Source organism: Neolamprologus multifasciatus, chromosome 7 (genome assembly GCF_963576455.1).
Source record: "Neolamprologus multifasciatus chromosome 7, fNeoMul1.2, whole genome shotgun sequence".
Taxonomy (NCBI): Eukaryota; Metazoa; Chordata; class Actinopteri; order Cichliformes; family Cichlidae; genus Neolamprologus; species Neolamprologus multifasciatus.
Genome location: NC_140445.1, coordinates 716,909 through 741,908, shown reverse-complemented (window position 1 = coordinate 741,908; position 25,000 = coordinate 716,909). Strand labels below are relative to the sequence as shown.

Below are 25,000 nucleotides of genomic sequence, written 5' to 3'. Positions count from 1 at the left end.
GAGAGAGGAACAGAGAGAGAGAGAGAGAGGAACAGAGAGAGGAACAGAGAGAGAGAGAGAGAGAGAGGAACAGAGAGAGAGAGAGAGAGAGAGAGAGGAACAGAGAGAGAGAGAGAGAGAGAGGAACAGAGAGAGAGAGAGAGAGAGAGAGAGGAACAGAGAGAGAGAGAGAGAGAGAGAGAGAGAGAGGAACAGAGAGAGAGAGAGAGAGAGAGAGAGGAACAGAGAGAGAGAGAGAGAGGAACAGAGAGAGAGAGGAACAAGAGCAGGTGAGACACACCTGTTAGTCAAATGGTTGTTTACCAAAAGTATCACCGTATCATAGGGACTCATGTATCTCGTAACTATTGTTTCTTTTTAGGTTTGCTATTTTTCAAACTCTATATTTATTAAGTTTTGCAGCTTATTTGCACAACAAGGCAAAATAATTATATAAACGTTTCTGAATCTAAACAGTGGACTTTGGTAGAATTAAACAATAAGTGTAGTGCAGGTCTATGATGACTTTTAGTGCTACTATCATCTAGTTCTGATTCAGGTTCTCACTTGATTAAATCCTAAGTAGTCCTGATTTTGAACTGTTGTAGTCCTGTTTTAATTCTGGATCAGTTCTGGGTCTGGTTTAGTCCTAGTTTTTTAATTAAACCCACATGCATACTACCCTTTAGGGCTAGGCCCCGGGTGTATCAAATGTCTGCCTCCGCCTCTGGTCCTCACCCACAGAGGGGACGTGTGGATGTCTGCTGAGGACATTGGTAGAAACCTCAGACTGAGAGCAGAAAGTCCTGCTTTGAAGTGAATTCATGGTTAATTAGTTTAAACAGATTTGGCTGCGAGCTGCACGCAGACACACAAACTGCTGTGAGATAATGTGAGCTTTAATTTAACCCAACAGGACTTAACTCTCTGCTAAAGAGCCACATTCAAGGACAGTTATCCCATCGCCATTGTGTGTTGTATTAGAATGTGCCGCTAATTGTGTTTCTTAATGTGCTCTAATCAATCTGAATAAGCGGGCTGTGTGAAGGACACGAGGATACGAGTGCATTCACAGCGAGGGACAAACATTTAGAAACATTTGTATTTAAATCTGCTCAGTGAGCGAGCTCACATTAACTCTGACTGTGGGTGATGGTTTCATCCTGCTCAGATAAGCCGACACGTTCCCCTCCCACAGGGTCAACAATCCGTCACAGCTGCAGCAACACTGGTGCAGTTTTACAGAGCTGTGAAGTCTGCAGCAGGAAGTCAGAGTGAAGTCACCGTTTTTCCGTCTATCCATCTGTCCGTGTGTCTGTCAGCCCACCATCCATCCATCCATCCATCCATCCATCCATCCATCCATCAATGCATCTGTCCATCCGCCCATCTGTCTATCCATTCAATCATTCATCCATCCATCCATCCATCCATCCATCCATCTGTCTGCCCACCCATCATCCATCCATCCATCCGTCTTTCCATCCATCCATCCATCCATCCATCCGTCCATCCATCCATCTGTCCATCTGTCTGCCCACCCATCATCTATCCATCCATCCATCTGTCAGTCTATCATCCATCCATCCATCCATCCGTCCATCCATCCATCCGTCCATCCATCCATCTGTCCATCTGTCTGCCCACCCATCATCTATCCATCCATCCATCTGTCAGTCTATCATCCATCCATCCATCCATCCGTCCATCCATCCATCCGTCCATCCATCCATCTGTCCATCTGTCTGCCCACCCATCCATCCATCCATCCATCCATCCATTCAACCATCCATCCATCCATCCATCTGTCTATCCATCCATCCATCTGTCTATCCATCCATCCATCCATCCATCCATCCATCCATCCATTCAACCATTCAACCATCCATCCATCCATCCATCTGTCCATCCGTCCATCCATCCGTCCATCCATCCATCTGTCCATCTGTCTGCCCACCCATCATCTATCCATCCACCCATCCATCCATCAGTCTATCCATCCATCCATCCATCCATGCATCCATCCGTCCATCCATCCATCTGTCCATCTGTCTGCCCACCAATCATCCATCCATCCATCTATCCGTCAGTCCATCCATCCATCTGTCTATCCATCCATCCATCCATCCATTCAACCATTCAACCATCCATCCATTCATCTGTCCATCCGTCCATCCATCTGTCCATCCATCCATCTGTCCATCTGTCTGCCCACCCATCATCCATCTATCCATCTGTCTATCCATCCATCCATCCATCCATCCATCTATCCGTCCATCCATCCATCTGTCTGCCCACCCATCAACCATCCATCCATCCATTCATCTGTCTATTCATTCAACCATTCATCATCCATCGATCCATCTGTCTATCCATCCATCCATCCGTCCATCCATCCATCTGTCCATCTGTCTGCCCACCCATCATCCATCCATCCATCCATCCATCCGTCAGTCTGTCCGTCCATCCATCCATCTTTTCCGGTATGGGAGTGGGTACACTCTGGATGGGTCACCAGTCCATCAGAGAGAAAGACTTCCTGCACATGTCTGAACTTGCTCATGATGACCTTTGACAGAACAGCAGTAACTGATACTCTGGGAATAAGACAATAAGAGCTCTCCAATAACCATCAAAGTGGACTGACTCTTCTTCTCCACATTTTTAAGTTTACATTGTTTAGTTCTATTTTTAAGCACTGGGTGCTGCCCCTCAGCAGGCTTCCAGAACCTAGCTAATCTTAAGATAGCTGGTTGAAGGGGAGAAGCTAAACAGCTAGTTTCAGAGAGAGGGTGCACTGAGGGGCTGCACTGAGGCACAGTGTTGTCAGATATAGAGGGATTATTTTGAATCGTGAATCATGGAAAGCTACTCTGGTGAAGTCCAGGAATAAAAATGTGGAGCTGAAAGCAGCAGATCCACTTTTCAGAGTATTTTATTTTTCTTTGTGTGTAAAGTTCTCATTGGTAGCTGTGCTAACACTACGGCACAAACACTGCACACAGAGACACAAAGATGGACTTACAAACTGTGTGTCCGAGTGAGTGGAAGAGGAGAAAACAGAAAACGTTAAACTTAGTGGGAGAATGAAGGGCTTGTTTCAAATATCAGACTGTAATCCTACATGGAGCAAGGAAAAATATTAAAGTGAATGTAGGAGGAATCGTGGTCATTTTCTGTTTTTTTAATGGAGTTTCTTGCCCTTCTTTAACTACTTGCAGTGGTTTTTGATGTCTGTGGATATTTAATCCCACACAACTCATCAGTCCTCCGGAGGGAGGATCGGAGCTCGTTTTGCTTTAATACAGCAAACATTTATGCAGATTTATGACTCATTCTGATGGATGTTAAAGTCGTCCTGAAGCGAGTCCTTGGTAAGATGCTGCGTTTCCTCCTCACACTGCTTCATCAGAAGCTCCTCCTCCTGGTCCTGTTATTTGGACCCCCTCCCTCGTGGTGCTGCTCTAAACTGGATTAAACAGCCTGAACATCGTTTTCTGCTGTTTTCCGCCCATTTAATTATGCCGCACTGATGTTCCTCATTCAGCCAACAACCGTGAGCGTGAAAACCGAGCGGGGCGCCGCCATCACAGGAACAGGAGGGGAAAAACCTGTCAGTGTCCACAGGATGCTTCATGGAGGTTTATTTTGGCGGCGTGCCCGTGTTGGCGGCGAGGTGCAGACTGACCACTGAGCCCAGAGTTTTCATTAAAAGGTGCTAACTGAAGCCGGCCTCACCCGCCGGCCTCCTCCAACACTCGACCAGATTGTTCGTGCCTCCACCTCAGCCTCACACAGGCAGGTGTGCAAGACTGCAGAGGACACATTTATTCATTTCCTCGAGTCAATCAGAGGCAAAACTTACTTTTCCAAACTCAAACATCGAATGCTTTTCTTCTCAGAGCAGATTATTCTGCAGCGATGCTGATGAGCCGAAGGCCTCGTGTTATGAAGAGTCAAACTGATCTGGACGAGTAGAAAGCACTGATGCATCTGAATAACGATCAGCTTGAATTAGAGTCCAGAATCTGTTAGTTTGAATGAGTTTCTTTCTGACATCCTCACAAACACACGGCAGACTGACAGACCTGCATGCTGTCTGGATGCAGGGTCTCTGGGTCGTGCACAGTGCAGGGATTTTCTGTTCCTTTAAATGGTTAACGAGCCAACTAGAACACGGGCCAACTCAACGAGCCACAAAAGCTCCGTGTTACACATTTGCAAACATGACAGACACCTGTCCGCCTCAGCGGGACGCTCGGGCCTCCGAGAGACGCTCACAGCCGTTGTCCTCGCACAGATCCGGGGGTAGCGCCGACAGTGACCCGGCACAAACCGCCGACTGCCTGCCAACAGTCGGGCTCGGTGTGCCGAGCATCTGTCGGCCCTTTGGAGGTGGAGGAGCGACGCGCGGGATGAGTTAGCGCCGCTCGCCTGGAAGCAGCAGGCAAAAAGCACATCAGAAAGGCGTCAGCTTCACTCCCGTTTTGATCAAGCGAGGCATGAAAAGGAGAGCAACGCTGTCAAGTGGCGAGAGGGCTACGCCATTAATGTTGTTATTTCTGCACGGGGAGGTCTGTGCAGCTAATGGAGGGGGGGGCACATTAGGCGAGGCCATATGGAGGGGTCCGTTTGCCGGAGCTCTTGAATAGGCAGCTTAGAGCTGTGTGAAATTCTGCTTGTGTAGAGTTTTCAAAGACAGCCTGCAACAGCTCTGCCATATGTGGCGCTCTGCAAAGCCGGCTCTTTATTGGCTGTGGAGTCACACTTTGACTTAACAATGAATGTGAGGAACATATGCTGGGACGGGGTCTCAAAGAGCTGCAGGAGAAGAAAGGAAACCACAGATCGATGCAGGAGCGCCGCTCACAAACAAGGACAATCTCGCCGTTCCCGAGATCCTCTGCTCTGCACCGTGAAATCAAACCGCCACCAAATAAAAGTACAGAGGCTCCGGCGAATGGCTGTGGAGAAATTATCAGTCCCTCCCATCTGCTGGGAGCCGAGCCGCCTCCCTTCAGGCTCGCTGTCTGCTCAGATATTAATTACCATGTAATTACAATATCATTACACACGCCCGCTGTCTGGCTGCTGGGCCGCTCCAATTGCACGCAGGCCTAATGAGCGTGGACCCGCCATCCCGATGCGGCGTCCAAGGCGCGCGGCGGCGTCCAAGGCGCGCGGCGGCGTCCAAGGCGCGCGGCGGACGGCCAGGCGCGTGGCGGACGGCCACTCGGCGCCGGCGTGTTTGAGCCCCCCGAAATCTCCAGACCCCGAGACACAAAACAGCACAACGAGCGACCACAGACAGGAGGACGCACATGCGATAAGGTCGAGTTGTTGCTGCGTTTCTTCATTTTATCAGTTTGATAAAATCTCAGACTTTTAAATTTTTTTCCATATTTGTGTCCGTTTCTGTCTCTTTGTCGTTGTTTTGTGTTTCTTCGTATTTGTGCTTCTTAGCTTTTAGGTTTAGTCTCCGTGCGGTGGTTCGGCGTCTCTGTGCACGCCGTGTTCGGTAATCCGTCCATGTTGCTGTGATTAACCTGATGGCAGGCTGTCAGAGCTGTCAGCCTCTTTGAAGAGAGGGCTGCACGGCTCGCAGCGCAGCGCTGCATTTCTGCAGGTGTTTCAAACAAACAGCAGAAGATTGGACGTCTGAGTGAGGCCTGTTTACATGAACTGAATTTTACATTAACCCCGCCCTCTGCTCACGTGAACGTCCGACTCGTTTAAACTCGCCATGGTGACGGGAGACAGGAGGTGAGGGAGCTGCTCTCTGTGATATGGGCGCTCGGCTAATTGAGGCAGAAGGCAGAGGTGTTCTGTTGTGTTCAGATGATTCATGTTATGAAGCCAAACTCACCCCCTTCATGTACAGCAGGTTTGCATCACAGGAGGCCGTCAGCGCAGCCGGAAAGAGAAACACAGAAGCCGATGAATTCACAGTGAAATTCAATTCAATTCAATTCAATTCAATTCAATTCAATTCAATTCAATTTTATTTATATAGCGCCAAATCACAACAAATGTCGCCTCAAGGCGCTTCATAGATACAGAGAAAAGCCCAACAATCATATGACCCCCTATGAGCAAGCACTTTGGCGACAGTGGGAAGGAAAAACTCCCTTTTAACAGGAAGAAAACCTCCGGCAGAACCAGGCTCAGGGAGGGGCGGGGCCATCTGCTGCGACCGGTTGGGGTGAGAGAAGGAAGACAGGATAAAAGACAAAACAGGAGAGCAGGACTGAAAACAGGAGGGAGAAAAGCTGCCGGCTGCTAAACTACTGTCCAAACTAACGTGGAACAAACCGTCAGGTTGATTCATTGGTCATGACCTTTCACTCATTCAAGAGTCGAAGTGCTGCTATATTTATTACTGCACTGCAGTGGTTTGTATCATATCTATCTAATAGACTCCAATTTGTGCATGTAAATGGAGAGTCCTCTTCACACACTGAGGTTAATTATGGAGTTCCACAGGGTTCAGTGCTAGGACCAATTCTGTTTACATTATACATGCTTCCCTTAGGCAGCATCATTAGAAGACATAGCATACATTTACACTGCTATGCAGATGACACCCAGCTCTATCTGTCCATGAAGCCAGATAACACACACCAATGAGTTAAACTGCAGGAATGTCTTAAAGACATAAAGACCTGGATGGCCGCTAACTTTCTGCTTCTTAACTCAGATAAAGCCAATAAAACCTGTCAGTCACTATGTGTTTACACACCTCTCTGCATTTAATCATTAGTTCAAATTCAAATTCAAATTCAAATTTTATTTGTCACACACACACAACCATACACAGTATGACATGGGGGTGAAATGCTTGTAGCTGTACAATGCCCGACCATTAAATGACAGAAAAATAGTTATTATTAATCTCTGGCTGCACAGCGTCCCTTTGTCCTTCTCCCTTCACTGCTGGTTTTGGTGGTGAGAAGTTTTATTTTAAAGGTGAACCTTCTCTGTTTCACGTCTTGATGCATTCTCAATCATCCAGGAAAATAAATCTCCAAAAGTTGATTCTGTTCATCTGGACGTAGCGTATTCTGGGAGAAACGTTTCGTCACTCATCCAAGTGACTTCTTCAGTCTCTGAGACTGAAGAAGTCACTTGGATGAAGTGACTTCAGTCTCAGAGACTGAAGAAGTCACTTGGATGAGTGACTTCAGTCTCTGAGGCTGAAGAAGTCACTTGGATGAAGTCACTTCAGTCTCACAGACTGAAGAATTCACTTGGATGAAGTCACTTCAGTCTCAGAGACTGAAGAAGTCACTTGGATGAAGTCACTTCAGTCTCAGAGACTGAAGAAGTCACTTGGATGAGTGACTTCAGTCTCTGAGGCTGAAGAAGTCACTTGGATGACGTCACTTCAGGCGCAGAGACTGAAGAAGTCACTTGGATGAAGTCACTTCAGTCTCAGAGACTGAAGTCACTTCAGTCTCTGAGACTGAAGAAGTCACTTGGATGAGTGACGAAATGTTTCTCCCAGAAAACGCTACGTCCAGATGAACAGAATCAACTTTTGGAGCTTCTCTGTTTCAGTTTGCATTACACTTTTTCTATTTTCAGCACAGCTCAAAAACAAAATGACAATTCATGCAAACTACAAGTGGGTGCAATAACAGGCAGGTGTTCTGCAGCAACCACTCCCCAGGGCACATTTTTTCCTAGCAACTGGAGGTTACCGTGTGGTCGCTGACCGGTCTCTGGACCTAAATCCACGTATGATGGTCCCACCCAATGGATGGATGTTTTACCCGTGGTTCCACATGCTAGCTTCATTTTGTTATCATTTGTGCTTTTATATGAATTTTTCTTTATTTTGGAGCATTTCTCCACCGTTCAGAGCTTTTTACCTGACCTTGTGGATGCAGGCAGTCTGCTATAAAACATTTTGTACTAGAATTAAAGAGTTTGTAGGTACAAACATGTTTCGCCTGCATAAAGAGAGTTGATGTAAGTGTGAATATAACCACAGTTAAAGTCTTCATGGATCAGGTTTCATTGAACAAAATCATTTTTTCTGTGTACAGTGTGACTCCTCGGTTAGCTTAAGTGAAGCTGTTATAAGCTCAGCTCTACTCATGAAATGATTACAGCTCTTCTCACACGTCAGCGTTTACTCAGGACGGTCCTGACAGTAACCATGAAGCCTCCGTCCTCGGTCTTCTGTTTATCTGATCCTCGTCCTCGCATGCTGCCCGACTCTCAGCAGCTTCTTATCCAAACTAATAGGATCATTACCCCCCCTCCATTCATTCAGCTGCACTCCCCTTTCTTTCTTTTCAATAAGCAGATTACTAACGTCTTTGTTGCTCTTTGAACATTTCATTTCCTTAAGCCAATTGTTTTGTGAAAGCGTCCGGCTCTGAAGCCATTTATCAACGTTTGCTGACAGCGTGGTGACGGCAGAGCTCAGGTGGAGCGGCAGGCTGCAGCATGGAACCAGAGGAACACTTATTATTAAATGAACCAATTATTACTGTCTGCAAAAGTAAAGCCACGCCTACTTCCTGCTTCCAGTAGAGAGCTTCAGATTAAAGGCGCTTCCTGTCCAAAACAACACAACAAAGTTAGGAGGCAGACTGGGAGCTTTGAAAGTTTGGGTCCAGAGGTCAGTTCATGGTCTGAGCTGAGGCGAAGCTTAGCAGGAAGCTGCCTGTGAGGACTCACTGCTGCCTCTGCTGGACGTCAGAGGACCTGCAGGTTTTGATGTTTAATTGTTGGTTTTCACTTGTTTTTGGTTAAATGTAGTAAAAGAAAACTCGGTCAGAGACCAGCCGGTGATTCTCTGGAAACCTCCGGTCGCTGGAGAAAACCGTGTCACCAGATCGGTGGCTGCTGCTGTCACCAGATGAAATCAGCCACAAAGACGGTGCTGCACCAACGTAAACGGCTGTGTTTTTACTCTGCAACCAAAACATTTCCAAAGGTGCAGTTCTTATTGTGAAGGCAACCATACTGTACTTCTCTTCATTATGGTAAATGGTCTGTATTTATATAGCGCTTTACTAGTCCCTAAGGACCCCAAAGCGCTTTACATATCCAGTCATCCACCCATTCACACACACATTCACACACTGGTGATGGCAGCTACATTGTAGCCACAGCCACCCTGGGGCGCACTGACAGAGGCGAGGCTGCCGGACACTGGCGCCACCGGGCCCTCTGACCACCACCAGTAGGCAACGGGTGAAGTGTCTTGCCCAAGGACACAACGACCGAGACTGTCCAAGCCGGGGCTCGAACCGGCAACCTTCCGATTACAAGGCGAGCTCCCAACTCTTGAGCCACGATCGCCCCGTGGCTCATGGGGGGGGGGGAGTCGATCTTCTGTTCTTCGACTGCAGCTCGTCCAGAATGCTGCTGCACGTCTTTTAACTGCCACTCGTAGATGCGAGCACATCACCCAGTTTTATATTCACTTCATTGCATTTTAGGATCATTTTAAGCTGCTTTTATTTGTTTTTAAATGTCTGTCCAATGCTGCCCCTCTGCAGACCAGCTCCTCCTGAGCGTGCCCAGGACTAATCGTGAGCTCAGAGGGGGTCGGGCGTTTGCTGTGGCAGCACCAAAACTGTGGAGTGAGTTGCCTTTACATGTTAGACAGGACCTTCCTGATCTGTTTTTAAATCACGTCTTAAAACATATTTATTTACTTTGGCTTTCAGCACAGCAGCACTTGTTGATGTCTCTTAATGTTTCTTATTAATTACATTATTTTTAATTTTAAGATATTCTACATGTAATTTAAACTGTTTTCTCTTTGTTTTATATTTGTAGCACCCCTAACCCTTATAAATAAAGATGCTATGCTATACTTCGAGCAGACAAGTCAGCCTCTTCTATGCAGGGCAACAGGCTTTCAGTGCAGCATGGTAAACCTCTCTGTGACGGGTTCCACCCACTGACAGCAGCTACCACCCAGCAGCTGGTTGGTGAATGCACATATTTCCACGGGAGACCGGCCCGTGTGACCTTTCTGTGCTCTAACCCTCCATGAAGCTCTTTGAGCTGCACGTGTGAAACAAATAATTCAGTCATTCTATGAAAATATGACCTGGACAAGTTTTACTTACGGTGATGAAATCCTGACGAGGTGAGAAAAGAGGAAAGGAAAAAGGAAAGAGTTCAAGTGTTTAGAGGATGAATCAGAATAGCGGCGTGCTCACTATCTCCGCCTATAAGTCCTACTGCACGCGCTCCAGCTAATGCACCGCTGTGTGTAACAAACACTGATGCTGATGGCTTTAACCCAGCAGCTACTAATCACTAAATGACACCTTCTGCGTCAGAGCACCGCACAGACTAGACCTGAGGCGGACCTTCTTTAGCACGAGCCCGGGCTCCCGAGCGAGCAGCCGGCGCTGGGTGGCCACGTTCCCCACGGCGCAGCTCTTCAGCCACTCCTTCTCCAGAGGATCCAGAGAAACCCTGTGGAACAGAGACTGGGGGAGGAAGAAGAGGGAGAGGAAAGGAGAGGAAGGTGACCTCCATCTGTATTTAAACTGTCACCGAACACCAATGAAGAAGCGATGAAGCCCCGCCCCCTGACATTTGAACACGTTTTCCTTCCAAACTTTCAGTTTGATGCTAAAAACTGATTTTGTAACATTTCCTCTGGTGTCTCGATTTTCTGTCATAAACTGGCGTCCTCGTTGTCCTCTAGCCAAGGCGGGCGAGCGGGGATCCTGACGCCATTAGTGGTGTTTATTGGCCAGCGGGGTGCTGCGAAGCACCACCCAGGCCTTTAATCAGAGGCCTGCCGGGCTGTCCTCACTGTTTACCTGATAGCTCCGTGTTAATTACACAGCCTGGGCGGGCACAGAGGGAGGCCGTCCTTCAGCTTGATGGCACGCCGTGGCGGCGAGCGACACGGCTAACGGCTCGCAGTCAACCCTGATGCAGCGGGAAGAAAACACGTCCAGCTCAGTGCACGTTTAAAACTTGTTTCCAGCACAGAGACGTGTTTTCAGTCAGCTGCAGAGGAAATGCTCAGCCCGCTGTAGGCGTGCGAAGGCCTGAGACTCAGAAACCAACCGAGAGCTGCACTCATGAACACCAGACAGCAGTTTAGTCAGACTTGGTCTGGAGCTCGTGTTGGACTGAGAGGCTGGACTTTACCTCGGTCAGTAAAGTATAACGGGTGTCGCAGCAGACGCTGGTTAATCCAACAAACTGACGCCACAAACATTGATCAGCGATCTGGACGTGAATCAATAACTAAACTGTCGCTCTGCAAACTTACAGCCCAGTAACAGGCGGACACTTCCTGCTGGGTCCAGTCAGACAGCAGCAGGAGGCCATCACAACCAATGAGCAGCCGGCGCTGTGTCATTATGGGATATCACCATGGGAACGGCATCGGGGGAGGGTCTGTTTCAGCTCTTTCACACACACACACACACACAGCGAAGGCTCTTTGTGTCTCACCATGACGGAGGACGTCGTGACGCTCCTCGTGTCGTCCTCCTCGCTCTGCCAAACAACAACAACACAAACTCGTCAACATTCACAGAAAACTTTTAGCACTGAAATCAGACAGAATCTGAGTTCTCAGCACAAAATATCTCTGCTGCTTTGACGTACAGCGCTCCCTCGCTTATCGCGGGTTACGTTCTAAAAATAACCAGCGATAGGTGAAATCCACGAAGTAGCCAACTTTATTTTTTACAGTTATTATAGATGTTTTAAGGCTGTGAAACCTCTCGCCACACAGTTTATACACTTTCTCACACAGGCATGAGCATTTTCACACTTTTCTCTCTTGTTTAAACTCTCAAAGTTTAAACCTTCGTAGAAAAATAAGTCCAGTGTTATAGAAGGAAACCAAAGATCAAAGCAGCTGCAGAGGATTCAACAGTAACGAATCATTAACGAATCAATGGAGACAAAGCAAGAAGGAGACGAGTAAAGTTTGACTTATCTGACTGTTTTGTTTCCTTAATGCACCTTATAATCCAAAAAATATGGTAACTTCTGCCTTTAGCACAGACCTTCCCAAAGTGTGGGGCCTGCCCTCAAGGGGGGGCACAGAGCCATTGCAGGGGGAGGGGGGGGGCACGGTAAGAAAAGGGAAAAAATAAAAAACAAAACGCTTGGACACTGCCAGCACGGCGCTCACAGAAACGCAAAGCAGGAGATGAAGCATCGCTGAATATGTTTCCAAACCAACTTCATTTTATTGATGTGGCGTGACGAACTCTGTATTCCTCGTCCACACGTAAACGCAAAAGAAGGAGTTTTAAAAATTCTCCGTTTTCGGTGATTCGAAACGCCGTTTACATGGACGAAACAGCTGCGTGTTCAAAATCACCCGTGTAGGTGCGGACACAGCGTAAAAGAGTTAGTAGTTTATTTTATTACTACCTGTAATTTATTGCAGATTACCTGTAATTGCTTAATTGTTTACTAAATGTTTGAGGTGTGAAATAAACCGCAATGGAGCAAAATATGGGCGTGTGTGGTTGTGTTTGTGCACGCATTTTTCTTATAAAACAAAGGGGGGCCCAGCAAAAAAAGTTTGGGAACCACTGCTTTGGCATGTCCAGAAGTCCAACTGTTTGTGCGATGGTTAGCATCTTCCTACCGCAGGAGCCTCTGATGGTGCAAAACGTTTCGTCGACAGTGTTTGTTTGGGAGAAAACTTACAAACTTGCAGTGCAGCACTTCAGAGTCACACTTTAGAGATCGAAGATTTATGTAAACTTGACAAGCTGAACGCATTCTGTACTGTACACGAGATTGATTGACCATAGTCTAGCCCACAAAAGGTGAACCGCGTTATAGCGAGGGACCACTGTATTTTAAAACTTTATAACATTATTAATTGTTCTGAAACATCCTTCATGGCGTTTGGCAGCGTGTGAGCACAAAGCCGATCAGTGAAGTCTGAGTGATGCTGTAGGACGACGGGTGACTCCACGCCGGATTTTGGTTTTCTTGGAAAAGTATCCAGTTTTTTCTTCACATTTGTTTTTACATGTTTCTGAATGTCATAAAATATCAGTGTTTTTTTATTTTTAGATTAAAATATTACTTCTTTTTTTTTCAAATATTACACAACTCTCCTAAATTAGTTTACTTTTCAAAAAAAAAATGCAGCCACATTTTTTCCTGATGCTGAATGATTTTTGATTGGTGTTTGTTTCCTGAGTGGACCTGCAGCCTGCGTTCACAGGACATGCATTCATAATTATCTCTGGGATCATTTGTGATGTGTTTGCTGTGTGAACATCATGTAAGGCTCCAGCAGACTGACAGTGATGCTCCCTGAAGGAGCGCTAAAGGCTAAAATCTAACGAATCCATTAAATCCCTAAAAAGACGGTTACGGCTCTCAAAGGCTCGATAAAACACACTTCAGAGGACTCTGAGAGGATGAGGCAGCTTTCATCTCTCAACCTGACATATTTATTTACAGTCTGTGGTGAGCTTGGCAGATTGGAGGGGTCTCCTCTCGGCGTGTTAACGAGCGCCGTTCGTTTATTCTTTCATTTCTTCCCTGAATAAATCCCTTTCATGTTCGCTGTTTCAGTCATTGTGTCGCTCGCAGTCCTCTTCACTTCTCCAGTCGCTCTTTGTGTCATCGGGAGAAAATAAAAGTACAGTTGACGCCCCAGACTCCACACTTGCTGTTAGGATAGAAACCGAGTCGAGGAGTGAAAACCCGTCAAGCCTACATCCATTGTGTCAAACCTCTGGAAACGTAGCTACACTGATGTCTGCAGCTGTCGGCGACTGTAAGGGTTTCGGCGGGGCCGTCTCGATTTTTCATCCACAAACGTTCGTAAAGTTTAGTCTTGCAGCACATGTGCAGCATACAGCTGACACTGTTTGATGTTTCCAGGTAAAGACTAAAGGTGTTCCAGACTGACTGTATTAGAATGATTGAGGGAAGAATTGTTGAAGACTGGTATTTAGACTAGTTTTAGACTGGTTTAGACTGGTGTTGGACTAGTTCTAGACTGGTATCGGACTAGTTTTAGACTGGTATTTAGACTAGTTTTAGACTGCTATTGGACTAGTTCTAAACTGGTATTGGACTAGTTTTAGACTAGTTTTAGACTGGTATTGGACTAATTTTAGACTAGTTCTGGACTGGTATTGGACTAGTTCTAGACTGTACGGGACTAGTTCTAGACTGGTATTTAGACTAGTTTTAGACTGGTATTGGACTAGTTCTAGACTGGTATTGGATTAGTTCTAGACTGTATGGGACTAGTTTTAGACTGGTATTTAGACTAGTTTTAGACTGGCATTGTCTAAATACCAGTCTAAAAATAGTCTAAATACCAGTCTAGAAGTAGTCTAAATACCAGTCTAAAACTAGTCCAATACCAGTCTAAAACTAATCTAAATACCAGTCTAGAACTAGTCCCATACAGTCTAGAAGTAGTCTAAAATTTAGACTGGTTTAGACTGGTATTGGCCTAGTTCTAGACTGGTATTTAGACTAGTTTTAGACTGGTATTGGCCTAGTTCTAGACTGGTATTGGACTAGTTTTAGATTGGTATTGGACTAGTTTTAGTCTAGTTTTAGACTGGTATTGGACTAATTTTAGACTAGTTCTGAACTGGTATTGGACTAGTTCTAGACTGTACGGGACTAGTTCTAGACTGGTATTTAGACTAGTTTTAGACTGGTATTGGACTAGTTCTAGACTGGTATTGGATTAGTTCTAGACTGTATGGGACTAGTTTTAGACTGGTATTTAGACTAGTTTTAGACTGGCATTGTGTAAATACCAGTCTAAAAATAGTCTAAATACCAGTCTAGAAGTAGTCTAAATACCAGTCTAAAACTAGTCCAATACCAGTCTAAAACTAATCTAAATACCAGTCTAGAACTAGTCCCATACAGTCTAGAAGTAGTCTAAAATTTAGACTGGTTTAGACTGGTATTGGCCTAGTTCTAGACTGGTATTTAGACTAGTTTTAGACTGGTATTGGCCTAGTTCTAGACTGGTATTGGACTAGTTTTAGATTGGTATTGGACTAGTTTTAGACTGGTATTGGACTAATTTTAGACTAGTTCTGGACTGGTATTGGACTAGTTCTAGACTGTACGGGACTAGTTCTAGACTGGTATTTAGACTAGTTTTAGACTGGTATTGGACTAGTTCTAGACTGGTATTGGATTAGTTCTAGACTGTATGGGACTAGTTTTAGACTGGTATTTAGACTAGTTTTAGACTGGCATTGTCTAAATACCAGTCTAGAAATAGTCTAAATACCAGTCTAGAAGTAGTCTAAATACCAGTCTAAAACTAGTCCAATACCAGTCTAAAACTAATCTAAATACCAGTCTAGAACTAGTCCCATACAGTCTAGAAGTAGTCTAAAATTTAGACTGGTTTAGACTGGTATTGGACTAGTTTTAGACTGGTATTGGACTAGTTTTAGACTGGTATTGGACTAATTTCAGACTAGTTTTAGACTGGTATTGGACTAGTTCTAGACTGGTATTGGACTAGTTTTAGACTGGTATTGGACTAGTTTTAGACTAGTTTTAGACTGGTATTGGACTAGTTTTAGACTGGTATTGGACTAATTTTAGATTAGATTTTGACTGGTATTGTTCTAGTTATAGACTGGTATTTAGACCAGTTTTAGACTGGTATTGGACTAGTTTTAGACTGGTATTGGACTAGTTTTAGACTGGTATTGGACTAATTTCAGACTAGTTTTAGACTGGTATTGGACTAGTTCTAGACTGGTATTGGACTAGTTTTAGACTGGTATTGGACTAGTTTTAGACTGGTATTGGACTAATTTTAGACTAGATTTTGACTGGTATTGTTCTAGTTATAGACTGGTATTTAGACCAGTTTTAGACTGGTATTGGACTAATTTTAGACTGGTATTGGACTAGTTTTAGACTGGTATTGGACTAATTTCAGACTAGTTTTAGACTGGTATTGGACTAGGTTTAGACTAGTTTTAGACTGGTATTGGACTAGTTTTAGACTGCGATTGGACTAATTTTAGACTAGATTTTGACTGGTATTGTTCTAGTTATAGACTGGTATTTAGACCAGTTTTAGACTGGTATTGGACTAGTTTTAGACTGGTATTGGACTAATTTCAGACTAGTTTTAGACTGGTATTGGACTAGTTCTAGACTGGTATTGGACTAGTTTTAGACTAGTTTTAGACTGGTATTGGACTAGTTTTAGACTGGTATTGGACTAATTTTAGACTAGTTTTAGACTGGTATTGTTCTAGTTATAGACTGGTATTTAGACTAGTTTTAGACTGGTATTTAGACTAGTTTTAGACTGGTATTTAGACTAGTTTCAGACTGGTATTGGACTTTGTTTGGACAGTGTCCAGTTTCAGGACTTCTTGTTCATTGAAGACAGTTCTTCAGACGCCTCTCTGACAGTGAGGGTTAGAATCGGAGATGAACGTCTGCATGTTCTTCTGAGAAAACTGCTCCACATTCAGTGAAAACAAACACAGAGGCACAAAGGATTGTGGGTAATAATGAAAAAAACAGCCCTCTGAGCTCTGCAGGATGACGTCCTATGATGGACGTTTACTGTGTGGAACAGAGTGCTGGTTTGTTGGTAAGGAGGAGCGTGAATCCCTGGAGAGGAGGAGGACGCTCTTCATCTTCCTCATTAGTGGTCCAACTCACACTCACAGAGGAGTCTCAGTAAACGACTGTGGGACCAGCAGAAGCTGTTTCAGGTATTTTCATGTAGTTTAAAGTCATCATATCTGCAGTCAGTGAAACAAAAGCTGCTTCGTGCCAGTGTTACATTGTAAGACGCAGCTTTTAAAAGGTTTGAATTGATCAGGATAAAATAACCGTACATAAAATAATGAAACCGTGTGAACTACTTCCACCTGGCCTCAAACAGCTTTGGTGCGGGGGGGGGGGGGGGGGGGGGGCGGGGGGCATCGTGTGCACAGAGCAGCTTCCCTGTGGTATCAGGGTTGGATGTGTAATAATAGCGTGGATGTGATGAAGTGAGGTGAGATGACAGATTTTCAAACTACATGTAATTAAAACATGGAAACATCTGCGCAGATTTACATAGTGCCTCTGCAAAGCTGGAGACACTCGCGGCGTCATCCTGTCAAGACAAAAAAATCTGGAGAGTGACCTTTCCCCCCTCCCTCATCATCCTCACCCTCCGCTGCTCCCGTCCTGAAGCCTTCTCCTCCACGAGAAGCAACAAGATAATTAAATCAAGTCATTCGGTGTCGAGGAGACATGAATAAGGGCCCGTTAGCCAGCAGTTAGCATAACAAAAGCCTTCCTCAGCCACTTCCACTGCTCCGTCTATTCAGGCTGTCAAAACACGGCCGCCTGGCTTTTCCTTCTCCTCCTTCTCCTCCTCAGATCCCCTGAGGAGGAAAGCCTCCCACTTCTCATCACTATTCAGGAGCGGCCTCTTTGTATGCCAATCGCCCGTCCTAATTGGTGGCGTTTACAAGCCGCTCCATCAAACCACAGAGCAGTGAAGTCCTGCAGAGTGGGCAACCGCTTAAAAAAGGCGGGGAGGAGGAGGAGGTGAAGGCTGAGGAGTCCCAGTGTCAAAGGCCGCTCAGAGAAATAATCTCAGAACTAAAGACACAGAGCTTAAAGTCACTGTTACATAAAAAAGGAAAGTAAGAAAGAAAAAGGCTGCAGAGATAAAAAAGATAGGACGAAAATAAAAATGACAGACGAACCAGGAAAAGAAGTTTGCTATTGAAACATTATCCATCAAAAAAAGAAAGAAAAAACAAATAAAAACTACAGAGTGGATCAAAATAAAATTTATACTAAATATGTTTTATAAAGAAAACAAGTTTTTATCAAGTCTGTCAAAAACCATGAGCTAACCCTCAGAGGGCGCTACGGCTACGTCAGGACGCCCAGCTTGGTTTGAGCTCTTTCTCCTGGCTAATGTTAGTCATCAACCCCCTCTATGATAATACAGACCAATAACTGTTGTTAAGTCATCCACCACCGAGTGTTTATTGTAATAAGGTTATTAAAGACAACCATTTTTTATCATTAAAGGATAAACATGAACTCAAACACACAAATTACTGATGAAAGCTGACTTATCTCAGTCCCAGTGATACATAATGAGGGTAAAACTGCAATGCAACCAAGTAGTGGGCAGTCTGCAGCCATCAATGATTTATTATGAGGAGGAGGCAGGACGCCGTGGGGGCGGGGCTTCCCCTATAATTATACGGCGAGCCCCGCAGCCACGGCTCGGCGAGTCCGTCTGGAAATTAAAAGCGCCTACACAGTCCAGCGAGACGGATAGAAGCGCATTAGCGACTCTGATGAAGCGCCGTCCACTGACGCAGAACTGAGCTTTATTACTTAAAGTGCTCCTGACTCCTTAATCCCGCCTCTGTGTGAAGCTTAAACGCGAAGTGTTCATCTCAGGAGGGTCTTCAGCCTCACACACTTTTATTACCTGTTAAATCAGGTGTGCGTGAGGGAAGCTGCTTCGGTAATGAACATCCTTCCGACAGCTCAGGGACACACTGGATTATTGAGGTGTTGTTACATGTGACTTGGTGTGGGCGGGGCTTAATTACACCTGGGCTCAATGTGGCTTTACGTGTTTGCAACTTTTCCTGTTCATATCTGAGCAGCATCTCCAGCAGTCTGACTGATTTGTCCACTGACTCCACATCTGTGGTTTCCCGTCTATCCTGTCATTGTTTTACGCATCTTATTCAGGTAATCAGCTTCCTGCGTTACAGAGGAGCTCCGGTTCGTCCTTTTCTCCGTGTCAGAGCTTCTCCTCTGTGACAGGGGTGGCTCGTGTCTTCATCTTTAACTGCAGGTATTCACATGAGAGAGCGCGGGGAGAGCAGCGCTGTCTCCATCACCGTTTGTCTCAGTGTTGATCACAGACTCCCCTCAGACTCATCGCAACAACAAAAAGACATCAGAAGGCTTTGTGTGCATGCGAGGAAAAACTGAGTTTTAACCTTAGTGCAATGCATGCTGGGAAGCTGGAGCTCTAAAGACCCGTGAGGGTTAAAAATGTTGCTGTGATACATTTATATTATGATTGTTGTTGCAATAAATTTATTGTACAATTTTTATTGCTTTCAATTTACTTTTTAAACTTTCATTTAATATGAATCTGGTTCTTCTGTATGTGTTCGGAGAAACTAGGAGCAGCACTTGGCTCCTCTACCTGTTTTTATCATTTTATTTTTAATTTTATAGGAATGTCAGGTTTTCTATTCTTCACCAAAACAGAGTTTGATAAGAAAATGTATTCTTCTGTTTAATGAGCATAATATTAGACAAAGTGTTTCTCTTTTTAAGAATAAAATAAGTCTATATTATAAAATGATATTCTATTGTAATTCTATAAGCTGCCAGAAATAGTTTAGCTGTTATTTTTTAATTAGGAACCGGAGGAAACCTGTTTGACACCTGTGTAGAATCAATCAAATATACGGTCTGAATATAAAACATATATATATATATATATATATATATATTAGGGGTGCAACGATACACAAAATTCACGGTTCGGTTTTGGTGTCACGGTTCGATATTTTTTCGATACAAAAAAAAATGTTCATGCCTTTTTAATTTGTCATTTATTAAAATTATAAATTATATTTTAACTCAAACGTACAGTTTTTAAATGTAATGTTGCAGTAATAATTGCAGTTAATAATGCAACAGCTTCTTGCCATTTTTTGTTTCTTTTTATCGCTGTGTAACTGATTTCAATTGAAAGCCTGCATGGCTAGTACCTCTTGCCACGAGTTCCCAGAATTCTTTGCGGTTTTACCCCTGAATGACGTCACATTTTCAATCTCTATTAGAGTAGCAAATGTGTAGCATCACTAACTAGCTAGCAACAAGCCTCCAACACAGTGCGTATGCTAGCGGCTAATCTAACTAACAAGTTAACAACAGAGTGATTTTAGAACTATAAGATGATGAGCTGTGTGTCTTTTTTATAACAGTGACGTGGTTGTATTTACCTTAAATAAACGAGTCGTCAGTCGCGGTAAACCAGCAAAAAAACTCGAGCGGCCGGGCTACGTAAAAAGTGTAGGGGGCGTGTTTGTGGTCACGGCCAGCGGCTGTGTGGGCGGGAGCGTTACACAGTCGCTCCACCTCAAGTCACTACTGCGCAGACTCTGGTCGTGTCCAAATTCATGGGCTGCATCCTCCTGAGGACCCGGCCTTCGCGGTCTACGTGGGCCGGGTCCTCAGAAGGTCGGGTAGGCTGGAAGTAAACGGCTGTGAAATTGGACGGTCTAGCCTTCTGATTAGCGTCACCGCTGTCTCGGTGGAGTTTAATAAACTCGGCCGTCTGCTCCTTGCTGTCTAAAATATAACAGGACACTGGCGTAAATTCTCGACCGTCTCACACTTCTGTTTAATCAGTTTTCTGTTTGACGTTTATTCAGCTGTGTGAAAACCAAGGAGGAACCCACCCGAGGGATTAATAAAGTTTTATTTTATCTAATCTAATAACTTTAATCTCAGCCAAACCGATTTACTCACGAACAAACAAAACACTGAAAAAAGCCCACCAATAACATTTTTAGGTTGTCTAAGTGACTTATATATTACGTTTAACCCGAGCAGCGAAAGTCCGCGGTGATCTGAAAATGATGTGCCGGGAGTTGTGCCGTTCTCGGCGGCATCAGTGACCCTCGAGCTCCCGGCGAGCTATCGAGCTGGTGGGTAGCAGACGTCTCCGAAAACGTCGAAGCACTTTTGCAAATATGCGATATCTTGATAAACCGAGCAGATATTTGATGTTTACACAGCTACTTTCTAAAAATATGTTAAAAGTTTATTTTGTGACCCAGAAAGATTAGTAAGAGTAATTTTAAAACTTAGTAGCGGCCGCCATTGTTGGAAACTGGAGCTTGGCTGGGCCGCGCTATGAATTCTGGGATATGGTAGGCTACGAAGGACACACCCGACCCATCCTTCAAATTCGGGGAAAAGGAGGACGCATTTGTCGGCTGCATTCGGAGGAGTCTACGAATTTGGACAGCCTTCAGCGCGTCGCTGTGACGTAATCGGTCTACAAATGCGGCCTCAGGAGGAAGCAGCCCATGAATTTGGACACGACCTCTGGCTCCAAATTTGCAAGATGGCAGCCTCCACAGGCGGATATTTTGGCTTCATTTTTGCACAATGGGAGGAGGCGGGGTCGCGTCGTCCATGTTTTCTACAGTCATTGGTCACAACCCGGAGGTTCCACCTGGTTTCAAAACACCAAGGTGGCAGCGCTGAAAACACTCATCTGGAGGCGTAAAAGTTACGTCCGTCTTTTTCTGGTCTGTCCCAAAAGGCCTTCCTGTTCTTTTCACAATAAAGTCCTTGACATACTAGTTTTTCCTTGTTAAAGAATGGCTAACATATGGCACCAGCTTAATAGAAAATGTAACTCCACTTGTCAAAACATGCATTGGTTGCATAAAGTAATGGCAAAAGACACAAAAGTATAATTTTTATTCATGGTTTAACAGCATAAAGTTCTTCCTTTAGAAATGTCTGCATACAAGAAGAAAGCGTCTCCAAAGCACAGAGAGGCAGAAAAAAGCCAGCTTTTATTTTTACACAGCTCTGATGTCGATGTGAGCGCACACACTTCACGTGACGTTCACTCATTTAATCCCCGATCCACAAACTCGGTCTCACGGACGTATCGGGCCTGGAGCACGAGCTAAAGAACAGCGAGCAGTATGTTTATGGAAACTTTCTGTGGGTGGGAGGGGCCTCCTGGTGCTCCTTCAGGCCCGTTCCTGCTCCAAAGCGCCGCTGTGGGCTGGGATGATGCTGTTTGTGGGTCTCCTGTAATTCGGCGCTAACCTGTGAGCGCGCTGAGCTCTGCTTCCTGTGATGAAATATCTCGCACACATTAACATATTAATTGAGAATTTCCCGCCGCCGTGTTGTTCCGATGGATGGATTCAAAGCAGGCGCCGAGTCAGAGGAGGAATTTAATGAGAGCGATAACGACTGCGGCGTTTTGGAGAAAAAGCTCTCATCTCACCCCGGGAACCCCGCCTTATGTAATCTGCCCTCTCATTCAGCGCTGCCGCAGCGTGATTGTTCGAGGAATGAAAAGCCATTTTGGAGCGGGCGGCGCCGTCTGTTGTGTCGCGTGGCCCTCGTTGTCAGAGCCTCGCAGGGGTCATCGGAGGTCAAGAGAATTATGATTACGCCGTAGCTTCGTTCGGCGGGGGAGATGTGGAGCCTGCCGCCAGCATGATGATACCTCTGCAGAGGGCGGGAGTCCGTTCAGTCCACTAGGTTCATCACGACAAGATGGGGTCAGCTTTTCCTCGCCGGCGTCCGAATGTAAGCGCGAGAGGCTGAACGCGAGGGCGCGAACACGTGTGATTACTCAGATCTAAAACGTGGGACGGCAAAGGTGAAACAGATTTGATCGCGTTAAAAATCCTGAATGAAAACGTAGACGGAGCCTCGCTCAGGCTGAGCTCACCTGACTTCACCTGAGCACTTCCTGTTTGTCCTCATTCAACCTCATCCTTTAGTTTAAGGTCAACGAACTTCACAACACCCATTAATAAGTGATAAACCCAATTAAGGGTAATTAAACACAATAGTTTCTATCAGTGCGTTACACTTTATTACCACCGTGATAAACGTGGAGAAGTGGGCGGGTCTTCCTGTTTCACTCACGGTTTAGTTTTGGTTCTGTTGACATCACAGTCTGGGTAGCCACACACCAGACTCCATTCAAAAATTCAAACATTTACTGCAGTGTTGTCTGACTGAAGGTTTGCTCTGAACAAACAGTGACCATGTGATGTCACCGAGGGCGTACCCGCACTCTGAACCGCTGACATCACTTTATGTTTGGATGCTTAAAAATCGTGCAGCTCCATCGTTACAGGAAGAAGCTGCACTAACATGCAGACCCTCCCTCTGTCCTCATCGTGGAGCAAACTGCACTGTAAGAAACACTATGAGCTGGACATGGATGTTATAGCTGATGTGTACCTGCCCACAGAGCGTTTCTGTGCTCAGTCCATGATGGACAAACAAATAAGTTAATCATGGAAGCGTGATTCTTCTTCATGCCTAAAGCCACAGAAATCACCTGTAAATCAACTATTTACAGCAAATATTTCCTATTTTTTGTGCTTTTATTTTGGCGTTGCGTGTTCGGAGCGAGGAGTGATGTCACATAATGTGAGTTTCTGTGTGCACAGATTTGTGTAACATTATTGTCAGACTCACAAACACCCAGCAGAGCTCGTGCAGGTGCAGCTGTCGGGCTGGGGATGATCTGATATCGTCGTGTTGGTGTTGTTCCCAGATCATCATGAAAACGTTGTTCCAGGTCCAACTTTGCAAGTGACCAATCACATTATTGTGACGTTATTCTTTTGTGCACCAACCCATTCGTGAATTTATGATATTCCAATGTTGCAAGGACAATATCAATTCTGCTTAGCGTTTATTAAAGGGTTAGGGTCCGTTGATCGGCGGACAAAGGCGGTTTCTCGCAGCTTAAGTACAGTTTTTTGTTTTACGGCAGTTTTTCCCGAAGTCGCAAAAGTATGACATCACAACATTCTGATTGGTCACTTGCAATGTTGATCCTGGAACAACCTTTAGTATGATGATCTGGGAACAACACCAACACGACGATATCAGATCGTGCATCGGGCTGGTGTAAACCAATCCCAACAGCTGCTCGCCATTTCCGATTTCCTGCTTCGGAAACAAAAGTCTGCGTGAGCGCCCCGGCTCTTCGTCTTTCACTCACCCTCCTGAACACGTTGGACTCGCTGGCCAAAGATACCGAGTCGCTCCTCAGAGACAGCAGGTCGCAGCAGGTCACGTCTCCTCCGTCGCCGCTGGAGGTTGGCGGGTCTGAGGGTCCGCCCGCTTTCTGCAGCGATGCTTCTCCGACCGCAGTCCCAGGTTTAAAACATCCGTCAGGCCGGCGGCCTCGAGCCGCCATCTCTGTGTTTCTCTGTGGACCAACAAGCACTCGTTGGATCAGCTGGAGCACTAGATGAGAGCACGCTTACTGATAAACAAAATGTCTGAACATTGGCGGTGAAGCCTGGCGTGTTACAGTCACGCAGGGGCTTGTTTCAGACGTTACCAGTAAAGACTGAGCAGCATCAAAGCTTCAAGGGCAGAACGTCGACTGAGTTATAAACTTTTCTCACCAATGAAGAAGAAATCTCAGAGCTTCCACACGACAATCAGATTGTTGTTCGTTTTACGTGGTCGTATGTTTGTGTGGACATGTGATCAGGTTCGTCATGTGCTGTGGAAAGAGGCTGACAACACTTTTACAGCACACAGAGTACACGTAACAGTACTGCAGTCTCTGGAACAACGTGTACTTTAATAATCAGAGAAAAAGTACTCAGCGTACATTTCAAGTGATGAAGTTGGCCAATCATCAGAAAGATGTCTTAAAAGGGGAGGAGCTTGTGTCAGTCACAGAAAGAGTTGAGTATAAAACAAATAAGGATTATTTTAAGCTGTGAGTCATGCAAAGCTGCTGTAACAGCAGTCTGTTTTTAACTTTATTGGCTTTGATTTGATCGGAGTTTCTCAGCTTGGACTCCCAGACTAAACATGTCCAACCAGACAGGAAGGGCCTAAGCTTTCAAAATAAGAGCGCGGGCTAGTCAAACAGCAGCATGAGGGTGGATGAGCTGCTTCAGTGCACACGTGTTCTCATGGCTTTCCTGCCTTCAGTGACGAAACGCAAGAAGCCCGTTTTAAATTTTAAGGTAGAAATGGACACGCTGCAGGTTCAAGATCTCTCGCTGCATATTAACTCTGTCAGCGGCGGCCTGCGGGGCGTCGTTCACCACGTGCTCGCTCGGCGGTTTGGCTGTAATTCCATTTGTTGCGTCGTCCTCGGTCGGAGCTTCCCCTTCGGGACAGATCGGATCTGATTTAAACGTAAATCGGCGACCTCTCCAATAATCTGCGTTTCTTTATTTGTCTGCAGACGCGGTGAAGGCGAACGCTCGCAGAGGATGGAGGGTTA

At 45.3% G+C, this 25,000-nt stretch overlaps 1 protein-coding gene across 1 annotated transcript in view; it reads right to left on the bottom strand.

Moving 5' to 3' along the window:
- Positions 1 to 25,000, bottom strand: part of LOC146513363 (uncharacterized) — a 58,656-nt gene that overhangs the window by 24,461 nt on the left and 9,195 nt on the right. Inside the window, exons 4-6 of the mRNA XM_085167006.1 lie at positions 23,750 to 23,959; positions 11,428 to 11,472; positions 10,320 to 10,442 (exon numbers count right to left, since the gene is read on the bottom strand). Of these exons, the coding sequence (XP_085023132.1) occupies positions 10,320 to 10,442; positions 11,428 to 11,472; positions 23,750 to 23,959 (378 nt within the window). The remainder of the gene's footprint in view (positions 1 to 10,319; positions 10,443 to 11,427; positions 11,473 to 23,749; positions 23,960 to 25,000) is intronic.